The sequence below is a fragment of the Periplaneta americana genome, chromosome 16 (assembly GCF_040183065.1).
Source record: "Periplaneta americana isolate PAMFEO1 chromosome 16, P.americana_PAMFEO1_priV1, whole genome shotgun sequence".
Lineage (NCBI taxonomy): Eukaryota > Metazoa > Arthropoda > Insecta > Blattodea > Blattidae > Periplaneta > Periplaneta americana.
This window is the reverse complement of record NC_091132.1, coordinates 160,226,711-160,253,876: the sequence shown is the minus strand read 5'-3', so window position 1 is coordinate 160,253,876 and position 27,166 is coordinate 160,226,711. Positions and strand designations below refer to the sequence as shown.

General features: G+C 36.9%; 1 protein-coding gene across 3 annotated transcripts in view; it reads left to right on the top strand.

Moving 5' to 3' along the window:
• Window positions 1-1,781: 1,781 nt before the first annotated feature.
• LOC138691614 (zinc finger protein 98-like) overlaps window positions 1,782-27,166 on the top strand; it is a 41,588-nt gene continuing 16,203 nt past the window's right edge. Inside the window, exons 1-3 of one of the 3 annotated variants that reach the window (XM_069813759.1) lie at window positions 1,782-1,979; window positions 19,534-19,671; window positions 26,537-26,674. In XM_069813759.1, the coding sequence (XP_069669860.1) occupies window positions 1,866-1,979; window positions 19,534-19,671; window positions 26,537-26,674 (390 nt within the window). In that variant the 5' untranslated portion in view covers window positions 1,782-1,865. Of the gene's footprint in view, window positions 1,980-10,783; window positions 10,922-19,533; window positions 19,672-26,536; window positions 26,675-27,166 lie in introns of all 3 variants that reach the window. The other 2 variants (XM_069813760.1, XM_069813761.1) reach the window with 2 other exon arrangements.

The window sequence follows — 27,166 nt, the reverse complement described above, 5'->3', positions numbered from 1 at the left end:
ATGTAATATGTGCATAAGTTCCATTTATGTGTTGCATAATGTGGCAGGAATAATTAAATAAAACTGTGTTATTTTTATGTGAAGAGAATTTACCATGTTAACATAACCTACCTGCGTCAACATTTTAGGCTTAAGTTGAGAACGAAAACGGTTTTGAGATTTAATAAAGAAGAATATATTTTTAGGATAAACTTCAGAACACGGTTACCGTCCTTACTTATAGGTAGAAAATTCACCACAGTCCCTCATATGAAATGTACATACGTTATATTACTTAGTAGCGCTGAGGTATAGTTCCGGTAATTTCTGAACTGAAAACAGTTGAATTTATTTTTTGTGGAGATGCATTTGATCCTATAAGCAAGGCATATTAAAATCCTGAACGAACCGAACTAATTTGTATATGCAAGATGTATGAATACGAAGGGAACTACCTCAGCGCTAGTTTAGCCCTAGTAACATATTAAACTAATCAGACTTCAGACTGGAGTACCGTCTGAAACGAATAAATACAATTGAAGTGTAGACAAATTGCATTTATAAGTTATACGTAGCGTTATGCTTAATTATAATGCATAATTGCGAATATGGAAATAAGGCAAGTACTGATATAATAAACATAACCTATAACTTCAACACATTAAAATATGCGTGCGATGCAACTGAAAATTGTTGAAACGTGCATAAATGAATGTGCAAGAATTTCGTAATGAAACATGAGTGCTTTATTTCAACTAATTACAATTCTAGATACTGTAACAGTAATGAAAACTATATGGTATAATTTTTCGTAATATACTATATGTATCTCGTTTTGGTTCAAATTGTGTATATTATCAAACGTCGTATTATTTACTCGTATAATGTAGGTTATTCACAAATAAAAAGGGCGCAATAATTTAAATTTAATAAGACAAATACGGTAAACTAACAATAATGGATTAGACAAGAGTAACATCGGTAACGCTGCACTTAGGCCTAATCACAACTTACTTTACATGCCAGTCAATGTTTCACTTTCACGTATATATTATTACACATATTTAGCCTACTGTTTATAAGACCAAAGTTTCACTTAACCACATAAGGGCGCAATATTTAATCGAAATAAAGGCAGGTATTACACATACGAACTTTGCCTGCAACAACGTAATTTTCACACCAAAAATAATATTATACCTTAAATTGCAAGTAAATTGTGTCTCAAGTGTCTCACAATCACTGTTTAAAATTTTACTGACGCAATTGCACTGCATTTCAGAGAAATATATGTTATTCTTCATGCACTGCAACTAATTCATATGGTTGAAAGACCGCCTTTCGCGATCAGCTGTTATGCGAGTCACGTGGTCTGCCTTACGGCCTGTATTAGATCACGATGGCAGTGTCACAGGCTGTTGAAAATCGCTTCTAATCACTGGATCACTACTTTAAATCACCGTGATTGAAAAAGAGCAATCACTACTTCACCGGTGAGTGAAAAATCACGTTTTACCCCATCACTATTCTCAACCAAATTGGCACAATGGCAGCGTACCGCAGCGTGGACCAACCCAGCACATCAACTGCAGAACTAGAGGCAGATTATGTGGATGAATTATTACTTTAATCAAGATTGTTAAGTTGTGTTAAAATTTGCTTTTTTATTTATATATATAAGTAGGTATATTGAGTGGGTATTTTTTTAATTTTGACGGATTCTGACGGATTTCCAGGTGTTTTACTGACGGGAATATAATTTATGTGTTGGCAACACTGCCACCACTTACAATCCAGACGGCAGTGCTTGTGTCATAACGAGAAAGGAGATACTGCATGCAGCAATTTAATGACTGTCTTTGTTGCTATACGTATGCATAACCAAGATGTCTTATTACTCCGAAGAATATGTGAACCAAGGAAAAGCTTTCACGTCTGAGGTGGAAGTTGAGGAAGATCCGATGCCAATTTCGTACCCTGTGGTGAAACGTGAATCACAGGTGAGAGGATCGCTCTTATTCCAGTGTTTATCTTGTGTTTTGGCTATTATAGACTCTAAGGCAGTGTCTCAAAGCTACATTTTCAGCTGATGTGAACTAGATTGTTGACTAAATAGCCGGTTGTGACGTCAGAAGTTATGATCCAAAGCTACATAGGGCATAGCAATCAAGTCCGTAGTAGGTAGTAAACGAAAATGCTTGCTTGATTGATCACTTGTGCACTAAACGAACATGGATTCCTTATCAGCAATTGGGGTTATGAAATCTGAAGATGCTTTGGAAGTGAAAAAATGTAAATGCAATGTAGAATAACAGGTCAACTCTGAACATTGGCATTGTTAGTACCTTCTGTACAATGTTTTAAGTATTATTGTAATATATTAAGCCCTTATCTTTTCCACATTACTCGTAATGAAACTGCATTAGGACACTGCCTTCTTAATTCAGTGCTGCAACGTGATTGTCATAGCTTTTAGAAGAATAGTCTATGAAACAGGCTATTTTTCAAGCATACATTTCCAATTCTCCCTAGTGTGTAGTTTACATGTCACCTAGTTGCTATACTTGTTTTTTTTAAAGATGGAACATGACAGTTAAGTCGGTCTTAGTAATCAACTTTCTTTAACAAAACCTATTTATACTTCAATTTATAAAACCATATTTTTGTAAAAGGCAAGGGTCCAAGAGATCTGGTACTTTTAATAAAAACATCTTAAAACTCAAAAAAAAAAAAAAAAGACAGTTAAGCGGCCGAGCTTGGAACTACAGTGCTATGTTGCAAATATGGACTACCACTTTGCCAGCTGTTGGAAGCTAGCAATTGACGTTAACATAGCTGACGTTAAAACATTCATTGACAATTGACGCGAAGTTTAGAAAACAATACAAACATCGACAGAGAATCAAAGACGAAACGTACCAATGCTAACATTGTGTGCACAATAAATGTCGCCAAGAGAGTTACTAAGCACTCGCTACGTGGGAATGGTAAGTTTGGAAACTCAACCGTCATTACCATAACAATAGACCTACCATGCTATGTGACATTCAGTTGTTTTTCCGATCGCAACGCTTCTGTCATGTCCCATCTCTCAAAGAAATAAGTATTGTCACTAGGGTGTAATATGGGCTTGAGCTTTGAGACACAGCCTAACTCTGTATATTTGAAGATACGATGGAAATATATGATGTCATTGATGATGTCATTATTACCGAAATATTACTATTTAATTAAAATTATTGTCTTATCTCCTCTCTCTTTCTCTCTTCCTTCTCTTTCTATTTAGTTCCCTTTACTCCCATCTTTCTCTTTTATGTTCTTCGTTTTTTACATATCTTGTATCTTGTATGTTTATAATTATATATATATATATATATATATATATTATACAGTATTACAATTCTGCAATTTATTTACTCACCACTGCCGACGTTCGGATTCGATCCAAGAACATTTCCATCTCATTATTTGTCCGACACCTTAGCCAAGAAGGCAAGTTACAAATCAACGGTCAAAATCATCTATCTGTAGAATTGTAGGGACTGTTTTATGATAATAGTCTATAAACATAATAATAGGTGTCGGAATACGTAGTCCTGAAAAGGGTGACATGTTATAAATTTGTACATTCGTGGCAGACATTATTTCGAGTACCGGTATGAAAACGAGTGGTGGTAGAATTGTGCAACATGAGGAAAATATACGACAGAATATAACGTGGATAGATATTATATCATTACTAAAAAGTGTAGAAAAAATTGTTTCTGTTTTGTAGGGGATATAACTTACTGACTTCCATCAGAAGATCCAAGGAGTCGTGTGCATTGTGAAAAACAAACAATTATTCAAACAATTGACTGTTAAAACTCACAAACGATCGTCAAAAGTGAATTTTGCTTTTGAACTACACTGCAGTAACTGTAAGAAAATGCTGCTATCACAAAAAAATACTTGGTTTAGAGAGTGTAAAGTTTCAATTTTGCAGAACATCGTTCTTTTATATTATTGGCTTCATGGAATGACTTTAGAAACTAACTTTAGCGTAGTTATGTATGTGATTATTTCAAATTTTTGTAGACAAGTTTGTTACGTAATAACGACCAATAATTCGACTCTCGTACCATCGTACGATTTGAACACGCCTTGTCAAATTTTACCGATTTTCTTACATGAAGTATCCAGGATACAACAAGCAGAAATTACAAGCTTACACTACTCGAGGAATAGTCGAAGCGAATGATAAATAAAACAAAATGGTGAGTACTAAATAAGAAGTACACTCAACTTAATCGCATTAACTCGATAATATACATAATCAGATCGTCAATTAAAAAAAAAAAAAACATGGCCGTATATTAAAACTCCATTGTGACATCGTCAATGATAACATTACTTTCCATCGTAGCTTTATAATTATCATTTATTTTTTATATCATGTTGCAGCTAAGTCTAATGTTAAAGTATAACGTAGTTGTCTTGTGATATGGTAAATGTGTTAATATAGCGATAATTCCATATATATATATATATATTACATACATATATAGTACAGTAAGAATTGAAATGTCTCGTGACTGTCATAAACGTATTGGAAATTGGTTTATAACGCCACATTGGCAGTGATAAAAGTGTGCAATATTCGTTCAGGGACCGGTGGATATTCTACCTTGACCAATAAAATGTTAACATTATTTCATTACACTTATATGATACAACTAAATTCTACATTTTCTATGAAAATCTTCATATAGATTGTAGGTGCTGAAGTACGTAAGAAAATGATCGCAGAGATTGGTTGCGGATAACCGAAATTGTGGATACTGATTCCTCTGGTAAGGGGGGGATTACTGTAATACCATACATGGGCACAATTTTCTGTTACATGAGGCACTCGATTTGAAATAGTTCGTTTGCTAGGAGAGCAGACTGCGTCAACTTATCGTAATCGTAATATTCTCGAAAACTTTTATTCAACTTGGGCAAATTAATTCGGACGCTTTAATCATAAACCTCTCTACTGTTTCTCAGTCACTGAATTGATTTAAATCACAGGCGAGTGCCCGACTAATTGCGTAACTAGCCAATAATATTCCATCACATTGTCTACATTTATTCTCTTGAATATTCTGGCGTTTTTTGAAGATTACTTAATAGATGTGCACATTCTCGACCTAAAAATAATTTCAGAAAATGATATTTCATATTCTACACACATTTGATATTTATAAATTTCTTTGGGAAACAGTACGTACAAACAATATTTAATTTCTCATACCTTTTAATCCAGTTTGTTTAAGGAATAATGTCGTATAACATTTATTAGTGCGTATTACGCAGACGTGAGAAGTTGCACGTAAAATTAATTTCTACACGATGCGTACAGTACGCGTAAAATGTGTAATTTGCTATAAATGTAAAATTAAGGAATGAAATCACAACTTGCTCTAACAGATTAAATAAACAAAGTGTTAAATAATTGTTAACTCGAGTTCCCAGACCACAATGTGCGTTACTTGCGGTAATTCATACGTGTTCTTCATATCAAGTATTGTAATATTTTCTATCATTTGAAACGATTCACCGATACCGCACAGTGTTTCCACCTATCACTTAGCTAATCGCCACGCTGATACATATACCAGAGTTTACACGTTTTAGTCTTCAAAGCTCTCGACGATTTGTTTAATTGGTTATTTTACAAAACTTTTCAACTGCTATGGTTATATAGTATCTGTATGAGATGGTGATAATGTTGGCGAAATGAATCCAGGGTCCAATGCAACGCCGAAAGTTACCCAGCATTTGCTCGAAATGGGTTGAGGGAAAATACCGGGATAACCTCATCTAGGTAACTGGTTCCAACTGCTGACAGAAGGAGTCCTATGTGTAGGGCCAATATTAAAATAGAAGAAACAGAATCTATTGTCCTTTTGAGAACTCTTTGTGCACACTTTCCCAGAGGCGACACCTTTGACTTTTACTACACACTTGTAGATTTTTCGTGATTATATTGTACTGTGTTATGCTAGTCATGCACGGTGTTAGGAAAAAAAGAATTATGATATTTTGTGAAGAGGTAGAATAATTCATACAAACAATATAAGAAGTATAATAAAAATGCTCCAAAAATTAATTTCTTTGAAGATACAAGGATTCTTAAATTGGTAGGTAAGCCTAAGCCTACTGTACAACAGCATATATTTTCATGTGAGCTCTTTACTCGTTTCTCTTCGAATATGTCCCATCTATTTACACTTTAGTGTACTGTATTACAATAGGATACATGCAAAATGCTGACATTGGAAGATATGGTGTTGTTACAGTACCAATTTCACAGTCCTTGTTTCTTGAAATAAATTTATGTTAGTTGTTGTTACAGTACGAATTTCACAGTCCTTGTTTCTTCAAAAATATTTATTTTAGTACCCATGTTTATTACACTTTTCCCATGTTTTTAAGAATGGACCTACTACCACGTTTTAAAATATTATAGTCTTTTTCTAAACATCTCGTATGTATGTTACATTTCACCACTCAAATTATTTTCCTTTCTGTGATTATAAATTAAATTATTTAAAACAAGTGCTTGCCAGTTATATTGTGATGACATTTTATTAAAATGAAATTAATTTATTACACCGCGTGTAAATCATGTAAAAATTAGTTTTCTGACGCTATGTAAATTACATTTAACATATGCGTATGTTATTTACCATATAATTTACACGGTCGAACCAGAAGCTACGATTTTCGAGCTTAACAGACAGTGTACAGTATGTTCTCTCCTTCTAAACAGCAAAAGAACTTTTCCCATTCTACATGAGAGTCGTTTTCATTTCATACATACTACTTTGATAAACCATGATTCCACCATTGTTAACTGAACATATAGCTACGAGTAGAGGAGAAAAGGGAGTAAGACGCTTATGTCATACAGAGCGATAAGCATTGCCAAAACCGGTGAGGCACCAATTCTCAAATGAGGCACCTTTGCCCATATATGCGGTATATATAAATTGCAAAAAAGGACTTCAATGATATTCCATTACCGTGAATTATCCTATTACCATTACATTGTACAAGGGTAACTTCCGTTTATTTTTTTTTACAGATCTGTGATTGAAGTTACAGAATTCGGTTACAATACGTTTGAAAGTATACACTCTGTTTTGTTTTTCCATATAGTTTCCAGTCACATTGAGACACTTGTAGCGTTTGACGAGCTTTGAAATTGTGGCATTACTCTCCAAGAATTCCACTATCAAAATTCCTTTTCTGTCCCAGAAGACAGTTGCCATAAGTTTCCTTGTGGAAAGTGTTTGACGACACTGTGTGGGTTTTTTTTCGGGAAGTGAGTATGGCCCCACTGCATTGATTGAAGCTTTGTTTCTGCATTCACATACCGCACCCAAGTCTCATCTCCTGTCACAATCTAATCGACAAAAGCATCACGTTCTCTTTCGTAACGCTCAGAAAGGAGTTTAGATACTCATCTGTCAGAAATTTTCCGGTAGCTGAAATCTTCGGTAATGACTTTGTACAGAAGAGTACGACTAATCTGTGAAAAATACTCACTAAGCTCCGACATGGTGAAACTGCGGTTTGCTCTAACCCTTTCGTCAATCAAACGAATCAGATCTGCACTCACGATACTAGATCGACCACTTCCCTCTTTATCATGGACATTAGTTCGCCCATTTTTGAACATACGGCACCTTTGTCTTACACCACCATCACTCAATACCTCTGGCCCATAAACTTCACAAAGCTGGCGATGGATTTCACTAGCTATACAGTTTTTGATCACAAGAAATCTTATTACAAAACGTACCTCACAACTGTCAGGATTTGTGATTGCAGCATACTTTTTGACAGCACGTGGCTCAGATAGGAACAAAACACGACCTTGACTTTACCGCTGCTCGACGCGTACTTCTGCAAGGTACACTCCACCGCAAGAGCGGAGCCACTTCGCTGTTGTTACGCACGCTATATGAAAACGAAAGTTACTTTATGAATAGCGCTCGAATATGTGTTACATTTTTTTTAATTGGGTTATTTTACGACGCTCTATCAACATCTCAGTGTCTGGATGAAATGAAGGTGATAATGCCGATGATGAGTCCGCTGTCCAGCACCGAAAGTTACCCAGCATTTGCTCGTATTGGGTTGAGGGAAAACCCCGGAAAAATCCTCAACCAGGTAACTTGCCCCGACCGGGATTCGAACCCGAGCCACCTGGTTTCGTGGCCAGACGCGCTGACCGTTACTCCACAGGTGTGTACTACATGGGTTACATAACGAAGAAATATTCTTAAAAATATATACATGTCTGTCAATGTAAAAATTCAAGATACATTTCTTTTATTCACCTAACATTAGTAATTGACCCTAAAATGGGAACGAAGTATGCTTAGATGAAACAAATATCATTTACATATCACAAAGCTATAATGTGATTAAATGCCTCAGTTGGATGAGTTTTCAGTACATTGAAAAACTTAAAAACCACTCTTAGGAACAGGCTGAAAACAAAAAATAGTAGCATTGATGAGTGCACAGTAAGGGATAGACGATAAGTCAAGGTGTGTATTCTTCGAACCGACGACAGATATGATAAGCAGTGTACGGTTATGGCTTCGCTCAACACCAGAAAACTCAGCTTAGCCAAGCAAGAAAAGTTTAAATTTTAACGTAATGTTTAATTTGTGTTGATTTTTCTGTGTGTATCCTTCGCTGTACTTATTTTTGAAACACAGGGAATTTTGGTGCAATATCGTGTCATTTGACGATCTAGTGTAGGTAATTTCATTAGCAAACATTGTCAACATTGATGCTAACTACAGAGTTGGTTCCCCGCGAAAGTGTTGGTTGCATGTTGGTGTGATTTGTGTTTGAGACCTAGAAAAGAAAAAATTGTTGCAATTGCATTGATATCAAAATGGATTGCCACAATTATGATAACGTATCAGAAAGAAAATCTGAAGAATCTCCAGTGCTGATCACTTTTCCCATAATAAGCTGTGAAAGTGAGATGAGTGCTGCCTTTCCGCATGGAATAGCTGTAAGAAATTAATATTTATATAACCTGATAATAATAGTAATTGTGTGTATCATTTCCTCTACTATGTCCTAGATTTCAGCTCTAATTTGATTAATTTACTTTTAAATAAATTAACTATTAATACGGCCCTTAATTTTGTTTATATACAGAGTATATTGTTGCCATTTTGGAAAAAGTACCGAATAGATATTTCACTTCCCACTTCGCTTATACATTTTCAACTATTTTACAACTGTTTCCTTATTCATAGCAACATAACATGGAAAGTTTCACTCTAGCGTACACTCGAATTTTTTATGTTGTAAGTGTTAATATCACGATACAGTTCTTTCGTATTTCTGTTACGAATCTAATACAGGTTAGGTTAGTATACGTTATGATTTTGGTATGCCTAGCATGTACGAAGCTCTGAGAGGTTAGGTGAGTTAAGGCTTTTGTTATGCCTTGCATATACGAATCGGTGACAGGTTAGGTTATATTAGGTTAGTTATTTTAAGCTCTTGGTAGGGTTTGCATATACTCAAAATTGACTAAGAATATGCCTTTTGTTGCTGGTCTCCTTCCTATGGTATCGCAATTGTAAAGATTTAGGAAAAAAATCAGTAGAGACTATGATCGTAGTCTTCAAGGTAAGACCATCATTATTAGGTAGATCAAGTTAGCTTCTTAGAAGGTGACAGCGACTGAGTGCAGATTTTTAAGGTGGTGACTTTTTGTTAGTGACGTTATCATTGCTGGTGACTGAGAAATTATCCTAATGGGGGATGTGCAAACGAAGTTGCATTTCAAAAAATGTGTATTTTTTCATTATACTTTTTTTATCTGATTATTTTTAAAGTGCTTATTCCATTAATACAAGTATGCGGTTTTCACATTACAGTGCATCGTGTCTTTGGTACCTACCTTTCCTAACGTAACATATTCAGTTCCAATACGACAACCACTGAGTGGAAACGTAATTTACTGCATTTTCTAATAATTTTTTCCTCCAAAATATATCGCTGTAAAATTCTTCCATTTTCAACTCTAGCTTCGCTCTAAATCCCTTACAAATTCAGCAGTTTTCACTTCCAAAATCACCAAAGGCACCCGTGCGCTATATTTTCCGTGATTTCTTTTTATGAATTCGTTTGCATACCATGCTGAGGAAAGAAGAATGTAGACCTGTCGATTATCCTGGAAGCCAGAAAATATGCAAAACAATTTATAATCAATAAATTAATAAAAATGTATTGATATAGTTGGTATATTTATTCGATGGTGGAATGATCTGCAATGTACAAAAAGGGATTTAATGTGGCCAAGATGTGATACGAAGAATTAGTAACACTCACAGTAATTTTTTAAAAGTCTATCGCGTTTTTTAATTGTTATTCTCAAATGATAACCGTCGAATCTGATTCACAAATGTGAATGCAGTGAATTCTGAATACTGTAAAAAAGTACTACCGGAATATCTAAACTGGAGAAAACATTTACTGTTAAATCACATACATTATATTATTTCTTGCAATCTAATTTCGGTGTCGGTATACAGTAAATTGGTGCGAATGTGGGATATCGTGAAATTGTGTGTAATTATTGTTTTCATGATATTAATTTTGTTTACTTATTGTTATGTCATCTTTATGTCGGCCATGTGACGTCATCCTTTCTTAATGTTTACCAAAATAAAGCGATATTCAAATGTAAAATAATCCAAAAGTGCCGTACCCAATTGACTGTCTCGTTTTACTGCAGGAACGAAATTTTTTGGATCAGAACACTAGTGCTATAAAGGAGGAACATGTTGACCAAAGCTATGACCTCACATCTAAAGTGAAATCTGAGGAAGAACCGGAGCCAATTTCGTTCCCTGTGGTGAAACGTGAACCAGAGGTTAGTGGAGAACAATGAATGTACTGTGTGTTCTTCCTGTGTTTATCTTATATTTTGATTGGTTTATACACTGCGTCTTTGGTCTGTGATAGAGACAAAAAAATCTCATCACTATTTGCTATTGCAGGTTATGTCATATTGTAGACAAGTCTAATGTTAAACTCTTTCTAGCTTCATGTTTTAAATTTGAAAACGAAATTGCCTGCTACACTCGCTCTTAATGGTTGCCAAGCTACACATTCCTAATTCCTACAGTGAGCTTCGTACTATGTTGTTCTTAAGGAAACAACTACTTTCTGTTTTCTCTGTGCCTTTATCTAAAATTCTGAATACTTTTGCGGTTTGAAATAAGTAATTGTGTTTTATTTGTAAGTCTATGTACTGATATTATCCCATTACTTTATAAAGATTTAGGCTATGTTTTAACATTTTCATAAATTACACTACTAATATGGCGACAAAAATAGAATGTTCAGATTGTTTCAGAATAGGTACATGGTGCGATTAAATTCTACTACAGTAGAGTCCTATTGCATTATATTCTTTCTTACAGTCGTAATTTCACTGTTGATATATTGCAAATTGCTGCGGTTATGGGATATCGTGAAATTGGGTGTAATTACACTAGGGAACAAATGAGAACTTTTTTTCTGCAGTATAAATGTAAAAATGCATCTTTTACTAATTTCGGTGTGCTGAATTCAAAAATGCATTGTGTTTTGCCGTACCACGTCAGATTTTTTGGCAATTTAGCAAAACGTTATTTTGCCACAAAATAAAATTATAAGTTACAACGTGTCCGTAGACATCATACAATTATTTTGTGTATCTGATTCGTTAACACATTCATCTATTTTTTCCTACGATGTATAACAATAAAATAAACTGTTAAGAATTCACAGAAACATTATGCCTATATTCTGTACATGCAAAACATTTTACTAAACTAAATTATAAGAGCAGAGAGCTCACATTCAGAATGTAGCCTATGTTAGACGTCCTCGTTTTCGCTTTTTCTCTTTCCATGGAATCTTACTGTTTGTGAAGTCCTCGAGTATTCTCTGCGATACTTCAACAGTAATCGGCAATCATATTTGCATCTCAACGTCCCTGGTAGTGTTGCTCTACCTCTTTTAGATCCCCGGTCGAGGTGGGTTCCTCCAAGTGGTGACCGGGGGGTGCAATGGTGGCTCTCGTGCTCTTCTTTTCGGACATTTTTCGTCCTATCACCAACCAGTCCTCTTCGTTCTCTCTTCTTTTTCATCACTATTTCTCTCCGCCGGCCGCCATTGCATGCGGAATGCCCACCACATCATCACAGCCATTTTCAGCTCTCCATCCCCACTGTTTTTGTTCTTGCCACGTCCGCCACCATGACGGGATTTGTTAACAGTGGCTGATGAGGCTTCATTCTTCCCCTTCTAATTCTTATATCTATTATTAGGTTAAGTTTCTTAGGTTTATAACTCCCGTCTCAGCAGTGGGGATCTTTCCTATCTCCGTGGTCCTGTCCCACGGTTTCGAGCGCGACTTCCAACTTGTGTGGCCCGACAGGGCGCCCAGCAACGAAGCAATAGTGGACCCTTCATACTGCCCCTGTAAGCAAGTCTAGGTGCGGAGCCCAGACCAGTAGTCATGTACACTCACGTAGAGTCCCAATGGGGGCCCGGAGCGACTTAAACGTCCCGGTGACCGACTCTGCTCGCCGGGGCGGATATATCGCTGCGACGTGTTACCGTTGACGTATGGGTGTCGCAGTGTAATCAACCACAAGTCCCCTGAAGCTGCGTGCGGTCTCGGATTGCTCCGGCTTTGGGAGGGTAGGTCGGAGTTAGCCGAAGTAGTCTGGCGGTTGTGTTCAGTGTAGAGTGGGGAGCCACGGGCGGTTATTCCCGTGGTAGGGGCATAAAACTGCGACACGCCTCTGGTGTAAGACTTGCCATTAGGTGTGTAATGACCAGTTTGAAGGGTAACTTGCGTGAAGTGGGTTGCTTGGGATTGGGCTGTGGGGGGGGGGGGTCCCCACGGCCGGCACAGACCGGCCCCCCCCCCGGTGGCAGGCTGACGCCGACGGTTCCTTAGGGGGGGCAGTTCAAAATGGCCTCTTCGCGCTCCTCTTCCCCTCCAGAAAAACAGCAACAAAAGAAAATGAAAATAGTAAAAGACAGCACAACTGAAGTTAATAAGGCGAACACTGCAATGGAATTGGACCCTGAGAAGGTAATAATTAAAGTGCCGCCTCCAAAGTTTATTAGTATCACGTTGGATGGGACGGAAAAAACAATAAAAAACATTAGTCCATTTTACGTGAGACGCGCGCTCGACGGACTCGGCAAGATCAGAAATGCAACTCGACTCCGGAATGGTAGTCTCCTTGTTGAGACTGCATCTGCAAAACAGAGTGAAACACTGTTGAGAGCGAAGTTGCTGGGATCATACCCAATCAGAGTAGAGCGACATTCCTCGCTGAACACCACGCGAGGTGTTGTGCATACGGATTCTCTAGATGGTATGTCCGACGAAGAGATCCAATTAGAGCTGGCGGAACAGTCCGTGTCTAAGGCTTACCGTTTACTGCGTAAGCGGGACGGACGGACTGAACCCCTGAGCACAGTCTTTCTGGCCTTTGAAACGTCTCTCTTGCCAGAATATATCTTTGTTGGGTACGAGCGTGTCCCTGTGCGTGCGTATGTGCCGAATCCAATGCGGTGTTTTAGGTGCCAACGGTTCGAACATACGCAAAAACGTTGCACAAACAACATCATACCCTGTGCAAAGTGCGGTGGTGCTGACCATGGGGAATCCCCATGTGCCGGCGCCGAGCACTGTGTCAATTTTTTCTGGGGACCACGCTTCTAATTCCAAAAATTGCCCGAAGTATTTGGTAGAGAAGAATATCCAAGAGCTCCGAGTCCGAGAAAATATTACTTTTTTCGAGGTGCGTAAGCGTATTCTAGACCAACAAAAAAAGGCGACAGAAAAATCTCATTCCTCAGTATTGCAGAAGGCAACAGAGAGAATTGATGCATCCACGCAGACGCCACCTCTCGCAAGTATGCCTGGGAAGCGAATTGAGACCGCGACCCAGACATACGTTGACTCTGCGACACAGACTGCTGAGTCAGACGACTCGTGTGGGCTGGATATCAGGCCTTGCGTACCTAGAAAGATCGCTGCCGTAACAGCAGAGAAAGATTCTAGGCCTGGTAGAACACCGGAACGTCGCGCTCCTAGTTCGGGTGGCGGATCGAAATCACGCTCTCGATCACGTCCTCGATCAAGATCACGATCAGTAGTGCGACGATCTGCAAGTGAGTCGCCACAGTCCAAGATTAAGCAGTCGCAGACAAAGGCATCAATCCATAGAAAAGATAAAAAGAGAAGATCGCCTGTGAAGCCACCATCATGAGTTAGCTCCTCGCGATGACAGATATTGTACAGTGGAATGTGAACGGTGTACGCAGCAGATATACAGAACTACAACGATTTATCTATCATGAGAACCCTGCTATTTAATGTCGTCAGGAGGCACACCTCCGACCCGAACATTCCCTGAATATTTCAGGATACAATATTTACCGGTACGATCATCTTGCCGGTATTCGGGCCAATGGAGGTTGTGCCATCCTACTCCGTCAAAGTATCTTTTCCTCCATCATCAATATTAACACTCCTCTTCAATGTATAGCAGCTACAATATCTTTATCTAGCGTCCAGTTCTCTATAGTTTGTGTCTATGTGCCCCCTGATACACCTTACACAGTTAATGACGTGGAACACATTCTGGCGCAGGTACCTGCTCCATATTTGTTAGTCGGAGATTTTAATGCATCTCACCACTCTTGGGGCTCTAATTCTGATGATAACAGAGGAAATAACATAGCAGAGGTATGTACCCATCTTAATCTGATTACCCTAAATTCAGGGGAAGCAACACATCTATCCTCGGCTTACGGTACTTTCTCCATGATAGACATCTCCATTTGTAGCCCAGTTTTGTCCACGCATTTCGAATGGTCAGTTATTCATGACCTTCATGGTAGTGATCACTACCCCATTCGAATGCGTATGTCCGCTTTACGTCCTGCGGAATCTCGCTCTTCAAACTGGGTTATTAAAAAGGCGGACTGGGTCGGATTTTCGGAGTCCATATCATTCGATGATATTGGATATGAAAGTGTGGACTCCGTCGTAGAGCACTTTTCAAATGTGGTTATTAAGTCTGCGGAATTATCTATCCCCAGGTCGTCCTGCAGGCCAAAATGCTTCCCTGTCCCTTGGTGGACGGACGCCTGTAGAGATGCAATCCGAGACCGCAAACGTGCCTTACGCCAATTTGAGCGCCATCGAACCCAATAAAAATTTGTCCAGTTTAAACGTCTTCGAGCCATAGCTCGTCGCACTGTAGTATTTATTTAGTATTTATTTATTTATTTATTTATTTATTTATTTAACCTGGTAGAGATAAGGCCGTCAGGCCTTCTCTGCCCCTCTACCAGGAGATTCCAACTACAATATCAACAATAAAATTACAATTAGTATTAAATTTACAACTACAATTACAAATAATATTACAGTTAGTATTAAATTTACAATTACAATAAAATCAAAGTACGAAAAGATTACCTGAATAATTAAAGCTAGATAATTTATCATAGAGAAACAAAGAATATTTTATATTTACTGAATTACAAATTAAATCTAGAATAACAAAATTGTATAGTGATGAAATTACTGAATATTGAAATATTTTGTGATAGATTAAAGAAACTATTTACAAGTAATCAATTACTGACCAAGTGCCTAGTAAGTTTTCGTTTGAATTCAATTTTATTTCGACAGTCCCTGATGCTAGCAGGTAGCGAATTCCAGAGTCTTGGCAGGGCTATTGTGAAAGAAGATGAGTATGAGGAGGTGCGATGGGATGGTATTGTTAGTATTGTTTCATGACGAGAGCGTGTGTTCAGATTATGGTGGGAAGAAAGGTAAGTGAAGCGAGACGACAGGTACGAAGGAATAGAAGAGTTCAAGATTTCGAAGAGAAAGAGAAGTGAATGTAAATTTCTTTTCTTATCTAGTTTAAGCCAACCTATTGCTTCCAGGGATGGGGTAATATGATCATATTTACGAACATTGCTTACAAAACGTACACACAAATTATGAGCACGTTGAAGTTTCGTTTTGTTGTCCCTGGAGAGGTCAGTCAGTAAAATGTCCGCATAGTCGAAATAGGGAAATGCAAGTGTCTGCACAAGGGACTTTTTTAAGCAAGAGGGGAGATGAACATTTATCCTTTTTAGCACATGGATAATAGAATATATTTTTCTGCAGGTTTCTGTGATTTGCATGTCCCAGTTGAGATTATTATCCATGTGAATGCCAAGATTTTTTACTGAAGAACTGAAAGGGATATGCACTGTACTTACTTTAACAGGGGAAATGTCGAGGTGTTTTACAGCGTCGGTTTGCCGTTTGTGTCCTAATATAATTGCTTGTGTCTTTCCAGGATTTATTTTAAGACGGAGTTTCTTTGTCTATGTCACAATCGAGTCAATGTCTTCGTTCAATTTATCTATAGCGTCATTTACTCGGTCTAAGCGGGAAGAGATGTAGCATTGAAGGTCGTCAGCATACAAGTGATAGTTACACTGTGTGCGATGCTAAGAAGACGTCCTGGACAAATTACGTCAATTCAATGAAAAAGAACGTTCCAGCTAACATCGTGTGGAACAAAGTCCGTCGGATAATGGGGAAACGTAGTTCTGTAATTCCGGGTCTTCTGAACAACGGCGTACCGACCACCAGTCACATAGAAATTGCAGAGATATTCGCTCACTCATTTGCACAGATAAGCAGCTCAAACAATTATGACCCGGAATTTTTAAAAATTAAGGATAACTAACTCTGAACTTTACATCTAATAACACTAAACAATACAATGCACCGTTCACATCCAAGGAGCTGGAGGCGGCACTGGACGCATCCCCTGACACCTCCCCTGGCCCTGATAACATCCATAACCGTATGCTTCGCCATCTTCCGCCAGCTGGAAAATCCTTTCTTCTGGCAATGTACCCTACAACAAGATCTGGACTGAGCGTGTATTTCCATCTGCTTGGCGTTCCGCCATTGTAATCCCAGTCCAGAAACCAGGAAAGGATCCTTCTTTACCTGGCAGTTATAGGCCAATTTGTCTTACCAGCTGCGTATGCAAACTCTGCATGATTGGGGACTTCGTGGCAGTCTACCAACATTTATTGCGAAGTTCATGGCAGAGCGGTATTTCCGAGTTCAAGTAGGCACCACACTTTCTAACGAACATCTCCAAGAAAATGGCGTTCCGCAGGGGTTTGTATTAAGCGTTCTTCTTTTCTGCATTGCGATCAATGGAATTGCCCACTGTGTGGGTGGCCGAGTATCTTCTCTGTTGTACGTTGATGACTTCAGCTCCCGATATCTTCCATCCATCGGTCGACATTTGCAGCTGGTCATCAACATACTATCAGAATGGGCTGTTCGCAATGGCTTTAAATTCTCCACTCAGGAGACGCAGTGTGTCCACTTTTACAACCAACGTGGACTACATCCACATCCTGAACTGCGTCTTAATGTAGTAGAGTTGCAATATACAGACACTGCGAAATTTTTGGGCCTTATCTTTTGTTATAAATTAACGTGGGAGGCGCAAATACGTGATTTGAGAAAGCGTTGCGAGATATCCTTAAACATTTTACGCCTTTTGTCAGGGCTTCGGTGGGTTGCAGACCATACAGTGCTTTTACGCCTTTACCGAGCTCTTATACGATCAAGCTGGATTATGGCTGTTTTATTTATGGCTCAACAAATAAATCTAAATTACGTCTTTTAGATACTATCCATCACCATGGGATAAGACTTTCTACAGGGGCCTTCCGAACCAGTCGGATAGCGAGTCTTTATTGTGAAGCAGGAGAATCATCACTGTATCGGCCACGTACTGTCTTGTTGTGCTCATATGCTGTTAAGCTCCGCTCGCAATGTGTCAAGAATTTTACACCTGCTTTTCTTTATAGACTTCGTTTTAGTGAACTTTTATCACGATATCCAAATTATTCATTAGTTTTTACTGACAGATCCCGGATAAATGATTGTGTTGGTTGTTCCTTCGTTACAAATGGAGAGATATTTAAATACAAACTAAGCCATATACTAGTGATTTTACTGCTGAACTCTATGCTGTTTACAGAGTATTATTGTTTTTAATTAGGCAACCTCTGGGCAGATTCCTCTTCTGTTCCGACTCTTTAAGTGCCATCCAGTCCTTGCAGTCTTTTAATTGTGATGATCCGCTTGTCTTAAGAACTCATCAACTGTTCCACACTCTCCTTAGCTCTGATTATGAGATTGGAGTAGTGTGGATTCCTGGTCATGTGGGGATTCTAGGAAATGAGGCCGCGGATGCTGCAGCTAGGGCTGGTGCACTGAATGGCACCCTGGTATATTGGCGCGAGAGGTGGCAGGACATTCGAAACTACTTGAAATATAAATTATGGTGGCAATGGGAAGGAGAATGGTCTGCACAAGAGGGAAACAAATTACGAAATATTAAGGATACTGTTCGAGTTCGGGATTCGTCCACAAGAGCGTCACGACACGAGGAGGTTTTACTCACCCGGTTGAGGATTGGCCACTGTCGTCTGACACATGGCCATCTCCTTCGTGGCGAGCCTCAGCTGGAGTGTGATATGTGCCGTGTTCCACTTACGGTGGAACATTTTTTATTGCATTGCAGAAAATATGACCGTGCCCGCAGGCAATATGGAATTCGGCCGACGCTACGTGACGCTCTTGGAAATGATTTTAATTGTACAAATGCAGTGTTGAGATTTTTATCGACTACAGGTTTGGATAAGGTGATTTAGTTTTTTATTGACCCTTTTTACTTATGCTCCGGACCCTTTACATCCGGAGGTTACATTTGTTGTTTTATATTTGGTTTTACATTGTTGACATTTCGGACTTTATACATCCGAATATTTTATATAATTTTATCGTTTTTAAAATATGATTCACAGTTTATCTCTGGTGGCATTAGTTTTATTGTTTTATTTGTTCGTCTTGAAAACCACCTAGGGTCGTAGAATTGCTCACTTTTATGATTGTGTTAAAATCACCTTATGTATACTACATTTGTGTGCCTCGTTTTACCGTGACAACGCTTTTTAGTTCTTTTAGCACTTTGATTATTATATTATTTATTATGTCTTTGTTATATTAAGAATTTTAGATAAGGGCGCAAATAGCCATAGTAGCTGACGCGTCCTTCTTAAACCCTACTACTACTACTACCTAAACTGAAGAAAACAATTGCAGTTAAATCACATGCAATATATTATTTCTTACAATCGTAATTTCGGTGTCGATATACTGTAAATTGGTGCGGATGTGGGATATCGTGAAATTGTGTGTAATTATTGTTTTCATGATATTCATTTTGTTTACTTATTGTTATGTCATCTTTATGTCGGCCATGTGACGTCGTCCTTTGTTAAAGTTTACCAAAATAAACCGAAATTCACATGTAAAATAATCCCAAAGTGCCGTACCCAATAAACTGTCTCGTTTTACTACAGGAACAAAATCTTTTGGACCAGCATGTGACTGGTATAAAGCAGAAACATGTTGAGCAAAGCCATGATCTCACATCTAAAGTGAAATCTGAGAAAGATCCGGAGCCAATTTCGTTCCCTGTGATGAAACTTGAACCAGAGGTGAGTGGAGAACAATGAATGTACTGTGTGTTCTTCCATTGTTTATCTTGTATTTTGATTGTCACGGACACTACCTCATGACAACCGTCCTTGCAGTGGATTTTACTCTGTGATAGAGACAAAAAACACTTATCACTATTTACTATTACAAGTTATGTCATGTTGCAGAGAACTAATTTTGGAGTGTTGTCTCGTTTTATGTTTTAAATGTGGAAATGAGATTGCTTATTACGTTACTCTTAATTGTTTCCAAGCTACACACTCCTATAGTTTGTTTAAAAATGTTCTTAAGCACACGACTTCTTTTTGTCTTCTCTGTCTCTCTTTGTAAAATTCTTAATACTTTTTACCGCGTCCAAGTAATTGATTATGTTTTAGATGTATGTACATACATTATCACCTGTCGTCATTTGTTTGTCACCCATTGTCTCTAAGTATTTAGATACCTATTTTCAGTACATTCTTTGTAGAACATTGTCTCACCCAATGAGAAAAGATATTTTGTAACTTCATGATAAATTATGTAGCTGAATTAGAGTCGATTCCAGAATAGGTTCTAGATTTTCCAAATATGCTGTTAGTGCGCCAGCTCAGAATAAACGAAACATAGAAAAGGAGGAAAGGATTGATAGAGTCAAGTAGATAGGGATGCTTGGGAAAGTTTCTTTTTGTGCTGCAGTTCATTGGAACAAAATCAGGCAGTAGTGGCTTTTCCACAGTTCCTCTTTATGCACAAGGAATTTCTAACCATCGAGAAGAGTGAACCAAAAAATATTACGTGCTGACAACAGAACAGTCCAGATTTTTTTTTTTTTTTTTTTTTTTTTACAAAACTGTTCAAATTTTTGGGTTGATACAACACAATCTTGAAAATATGCTAGAATATATGCACAATAGTATCATAAACATGGTAATACCCAACAGGAATAATGCATAAATCAGTAAAATATTGTTATTTCGTCTTTGGCAAAGGTACAAAGAAATATTTCAAAATGCTTACAGTGTCTCCTTTCACTCCACACCATGGGTTCTGTCAATTGTGATTAATATCGAAATTGTTTGTATCATTATTTTAATTCCGAACTGGATGTTAGGCATTAATACCGAACAGGCCCAATTATTTCACTCTCAAAGATAGGATTATGTTGTAATACAGAATGTGCATTCATCTATTATAACCTCTCGTCCAAATTCGTGATGTACTCAGTGAATTTAGCTCCTCCTAACTGTAATGTACACATCTCCTTCGAAAGATGAAGTTGAACATTTTTCTACTATCAATGGAAATGATGAATCGAGTATACATCACAACGTCCTTGGGTAAAAGCATTGCTTATAGATTGAACACTTCTTCCAAATGCTTGGTAATGAAACATTAATGTTAGCGAAAAGGATATACATGCTAGGAAAATGAAACTACTTAATAGAATGCATTCTAGATGTGTAAAATATTAGAAAAACATCCTTTTCGAGAATAGTGGCTTCGTAGTATTGGTGATAACAGGGTTGCCTTTATTGCAAAATATGTCAGCAGTGAAAATGTAGAAGCATCGGACCTAGAAAAGAAAATAATTTGAAAAACAAAGTAATGTAACCAACGATTACAGTTTTCACATCAATTTGCATAGGATACGTGTATGCAAACATCTGTTTCTGAAGTGCATTGGATAAATATGAGAAATTTATTGGACATACCGTTCAGAATAAAAGCCCAAGCACTACTGAAGCACCCCCAGCAACAGACGTGAAAAAACATACTTTAAAACAAATGAAGTGTGGTTGTGCAGTTTAGTGAACAGGGAAGCTAATTTAATACCGTTAATACAGATAAGTAAATAAATCGAGAGAAATGCAAATAGAATAATATAATAATATACTTAAGAAAACGACTGAGTTTATAACCATGTTTAATAAATTTGAATAGCGAATGAGCAGTAAGAATCATATTTTGTCTCTCCCTTCTTATGAAATTCATTATACTAGAATATCCACTACTGGTCATTTCCACGACAGGTTTGACATTAAAGTTAAAATTAAATTTTGTGTTCAGTATATGCTCTTTATATGATTTTCTTCAAGAGAGTTCAAATTTTTAGAAATTAGCAGAGAAGTTCGATTTATTTAATTCATTTTTGTTTTACATACATCCGAAGTGAATATTTTTAATGCGTACTTTTGATCTATCAAATTTACTTTGGCAGTTTGTTGCCAAACCGTAACATAACATTAATAAACAAGGCTGTTCCCTGTTGTAATTCTATTAACAGAAAGAGAAGACTTTAAAATTAGTGTCAATTTACTTTTATGAATTTTAGTGAGTTTAAAAATTTGCTATTTTAAAAATAATTATTTTTAAGTAACACCTGTCACAGAATATGCTTAAAGTTACTCTCTTGCTCTCAGTTTTTGTCCGAAGGCACCAATTTTTGATAGCTAAGTCGAAATATGATGCCAAAAGTACAGTATGTTTTTAATTTTTTTTAACTAAAAATATCAATTGTTTTAATGTGACTGGTTTTACAAAATTAGAACACGGAGAACACAGGAATTCTCAATTTTGAATTATTGCAGGTAGTTTCCACAACACATTATTAAATAGGTTTCAAATGTTGGTAAAACTGAATTTTAAGTTATCAACAGTCGTCAATACCTGTTTCCTCCAAAAGCTTGTCTGAAAGATTTCCCAGCAAATTTACATTAAGCTGAATGTTTGGTCGAAAGTTCTTATTTACTTAAAAATTGTAGGCTACAAAGGTAAATGTACTTAGCCTATATTCTATTTTAGTTAATCATATTACTTTTTTATTCTGTAACATTATTTCTTGCTTAGTTAACAAGGAATGAATTACTGAAGATATTAACCACCAGCATAACCTAAAAATAACAAATGTAGATTGAGCTGCTGCATTTTTTTTAAGGATATACGAAGTTGCATGTTAACCATGCAGTTAATTATTTTAACGTTTTGAGATAGCTGGATACGTTTATATTTAATTGCAGAATGGGGAAATCAGCAGCTGAGAGGCAAGCTGAATGCCGTAGGCGAAGAAAATTAAATAAAGATAAAATTATGTGGTTTTCGAGTATAGGGGGATAAGTAATTTTTTTGTGCAGATGGAATTTTGTTCCCCAGATGAACACACAAGCTAAATTATACAAGTGAGTGTGCAAAACATGAAAAAAATACTAGCAGTTGATGTGTTTTGTGTAGGAAAGTATTTTCAGTAAGATTTCCAAGTTTAATGTTCATTTATCTGCAAGCTCATTTTATGACTTATCTCCCTTTACCCAAACAACTCAGATATGAAGACTATTTGCAGAAGGAGAGAGAGAAGGAAAAGCTTAGGAGAACACAGATGCTATCAAGAAAAGAACTTACTGCTCACAGTAGGAAAACAAAACTGAAAGTTCGAAACTACAGGGCAAGAAAAGTTGCATTTATGAACACTAGTATTTTCAGTGATTCGCCTCTGTACGAAATTCCACAGTCACTAGGAAAAGCTGTCCGAAGAGTAAAAATTGAGACAGCTCTGAGTATGATGCTGCTTAAGTTATTGCATTTTGTTTTGTAATTACAGTTTTAGTAAAATTTATCAAATTCTATTTTGAGAATTATAAATTTATATTTAGCATTTGTTTAAGTGAGCATATATACAAAAAAGTAAATTTATGTTAGGAACAACAGGAAAAAAAAAAGGTACTTGGGGGGGAGGCATGGAGGTTGAGCCCCATGCTTTCCATGACCTCGGCACTACAATGAGGTGGTATGGTCGGCACCACGCTCTGACTTCCTTTTACCCCCAGGAAAGCCCTGGTACTCAATTTTATAGGAGGCTGAGTGAACCTTGGGGCTGTTCTGAAAGTTTGGCAATGAGAAAAATCCCGTCACCACTCGGTAGCGAACCTCGGAACTTCCTGTCCGTAGCCAGCTGCTCTACCAACTGAGCTACCCTGCTGCCAGGAACAAAAGAGTAATATCAAAAGCGTATCTGTTTTTCTAGCCACACACTTTTGATTTTATGGATGTATTTTTTATTGTTTCTATAAAACTAAATGTTTGTATTAATTTACTTTAAAGCGTCAGAAGTACAATTTTGAACCTGTCAACATCATATTTGTAATGTACAAAGTGAAAGTTAACTTTAAAAAATTGCACACTTTTAAAACATATGTCTACCCTTGATATTAGGCTACCAGTACTCTTAAGCCTATGTGGTGGACTACAGAAAATGTATGTTCAGAGCAAGTGTTCTATGATTTGAACAAAAAAAAAAAAAAAGGAGAAATTTCTTCAGACAAATAACACCCGTCACATTATTAAGTAACACCTGTCACATAAAATTAATTGAATTGTAAGTAGAAGACTTAATATTTTAATTACATCCATAATATCACTCGATTCCTTTAACTTTCCTCTCACTGAAAACAATTAATTAATTAATTCAAACTGTGAACTTCACACAGGTATCAGTTAAACTGTATCATTAATTTATGCATGTCTTTTTCATGTTACACCCGTCATATTGTTTATTTCACTTATATCACCTGACGAATAATGGTTAGAAGAAAATAATTACTTGTGTCTAACAAGCAAGAAGTGGAGATTCATTGAAGTACAAAAGAACTAGTATAAATAGTTTATTAATTATTGTATTCCAGTTAAACTTCGAAGAATCTCTTTCTGAACGTAACACCCGTCACAGTGGAATTGGCCTAACTTAAGAATTTCCTGAGAGAGAAGTTCATCCTTTCTTATGGCACACGCAAAGGGGTGAAAGACTGGGTAATATAGTCTGCGATGTTTGAGCTACTATTTGTGGTGAAAAAGACAGACGCTTTTATCAGGTCCATACTGGATACAAGAAAGCAACTCCAGGGCTGTGAGAAGAAGGCAGATTATTTTTTTATGGAGAGCAAAATGAAAACTTTGTTGCCTCCTGTAACATATTTGTTCGACTTGTTTTGCATTCCTGCTATCACTTGCTATCCTTTTCTTTCATGTGTCAACAATAACAAATCATAGCAATCTGGATCAAGCGAAGATCTGCAGACATGCTTATGTTAGGAAAAAATAAGATAATGAAAAAGAACTGCTCTGCGGCTGGGTTAAAGTTGCTTCTAGGAGGTCATAATTTTTGTGCCAGTTTCTGGCACCATTATGCAACTTTTGCGAACTCTTAAATTTTTTATTTCGTAAAAAAAAAAATCGCCATTTCAAATATTCCCTACTATTCAGTGAAAGAAAATTGTCCTTACTGTGACCATCCAGATAATAGAGCACGTAGGCTCTGATTCAGAAAACGATTAGGGAAGAAACTGGTGGAAGAGATAAAAATCTGTAAATTTTAGCTGACAATTCACTACCTTAAGTAAAAAGACAACTTCGATCACGTAAATTAGTACTATCTTAGATGGAGAAGCCATTATTATTTTTATGGAATTAAGTGAGCTATAAAATAAACAACAAAAATAAAGGAAGTTTTTTTGAAGTACTTAGCTTCTTACATTTTAGATGAAGGATTTCTTCAAAAGTCATTAGTGTGCTTTGTTAGTGATGTGCAGATGTAAGGCTTGGAGTGAAATCTCAAGTGGGTACTTTGTTAAAGGAACAATTTCCAAACATTATTTTATGGCCCTGCCTTAACCGTAGGCTTGAGCTTGCAACTAGTGGCACTGTCTGTGACAAAATTTCCATCTTTCTCTTCCAGGCTTACATGGGTAAATTTTATTATACGATATTAGTAGCCAATCACCAAAAACTTAAGGGGACTTGAAAGTGCAGCCGCTGAACTGAGAGTGCAGTTTAAAGAAATTGATAAATATCTTATATTCGTTTGGTTTGCAGTAGCTCTGGAACAAATTTGTCTGTGTAGAACTGTTACAGTGCTACAGCAAAGCATTTTGAAAAAATTATAGAGGGAGAAAAGAGACAAGAAAAGTCAAGGTTCACGGAGCTGTTGACATAGTTAACATCACAGGAATTTCTTCTTGATCGAACTGTTTTTTTTATGATGTTTTAGTAGAACTTTCCAATATGTCAAATCAACTACAGGAAAGAACGTGTAGCCTATCAAAGGCTGATAAGATAATTAAAAGAATAATTGTCATTATAAACAACAAAAAAGACAATACAGAAAAATTAGCAAGACAATTTCAGGAAAATATAAATTCAGGCTAGATCCAGAATCTTCAAAATATACGAATTTGACAATGAATAATATCCAACTTCAGAATGTTCCTCACTCATATATGTTAAAAGGACATTACCAAAGGCTTCTTTTCGATGTATTTGGTAGCTCTACAGTATAATGTTTGAGTACTTACCAGTACGAAACAAAATGCTGCTAGTGTGCAAACTCAGAATAAGAGAAACTTATAAAAGGAGGGTAGGGGTGTACCAGTCAGGTAGGTAGGAATGTTTGGGAATGTTTCTTTTTTTCCAGGAGGCAGTTCAATGAAACAAAAGCAGACGATGGTCGATTTTCACAGTTTTCCTTCATACACAAGTAATTTCTAGCCATCCAGTACAGGCAACAAAATAATCATATGTACTGAATAATCCTAAGTCTTTCTGTTTTTGTTTTACAAAAGTACACAAATTTTGGATGTAATTCAACATAATCTTAAAAATATGCTACAGTATATATTCAAAGTACAATATATGCAGTAATGGCCCAAAATATGCACAAAAAAATATGCAAAATTAGATTTCGTGTCATCACAGACATTCATAGCATGTCAAAAAGATGCTTTTGCAATCAAGTTGTTGCATGCGGACATATAGAGAGCAGCTTGTTATGTTAGAAATGGTCTTCTATCACTCTGCAATAAATTGATCTTTTAAGGCGTCTCTTTTTTAATGCAGGAAAGGAATTTCTTGAATCAACATGTGACTGGCATAAAGAAGGAATACGTCAACCAGAGCCCTGATCTCACATCTGTTATAAAATTAGAGAAAGATCCGGAGCCAATTTCGTTCCCTGTGGTGAAACGTGAACCAAAGGTGAGTGGAGCACAAGGAATGCACTGTTTATTCTTCTTCCATTGTTTATATTGTATTTTCATTATAACGGACACTACGTCTTAATAACGGTACTTGCAGTGCCTTTCACTCTACGATAGAGACTAAAAAACAGTTGTCAGTATTTACTATTACAAGTTATGTCATGTTGCAGAGAACTAATGTTCAACTGTTATCTCTGTTTATGTTTTAAATATGAAAACAAAATTGCTAGTCATGCTTACTGTACTCCTAATGGTTCCCAAGCTACACACTCCCACATTGCGTTTGAAAAATGTTGTTTTTAATTACACGACTTCTTTCTGTCTTCTCTGCGTCTTTGTCTAAAATACCCAACACTATTCATTATTTTCAAATAATTGACTTTGTTTTAGATATGGTTACAAACATTATCACCTCTCTTTGTTTTGCACCCATGTTTTTTCGTATTTACGTATTGACAACTTATCCTTTGTGGAACATTACTGTATCTTA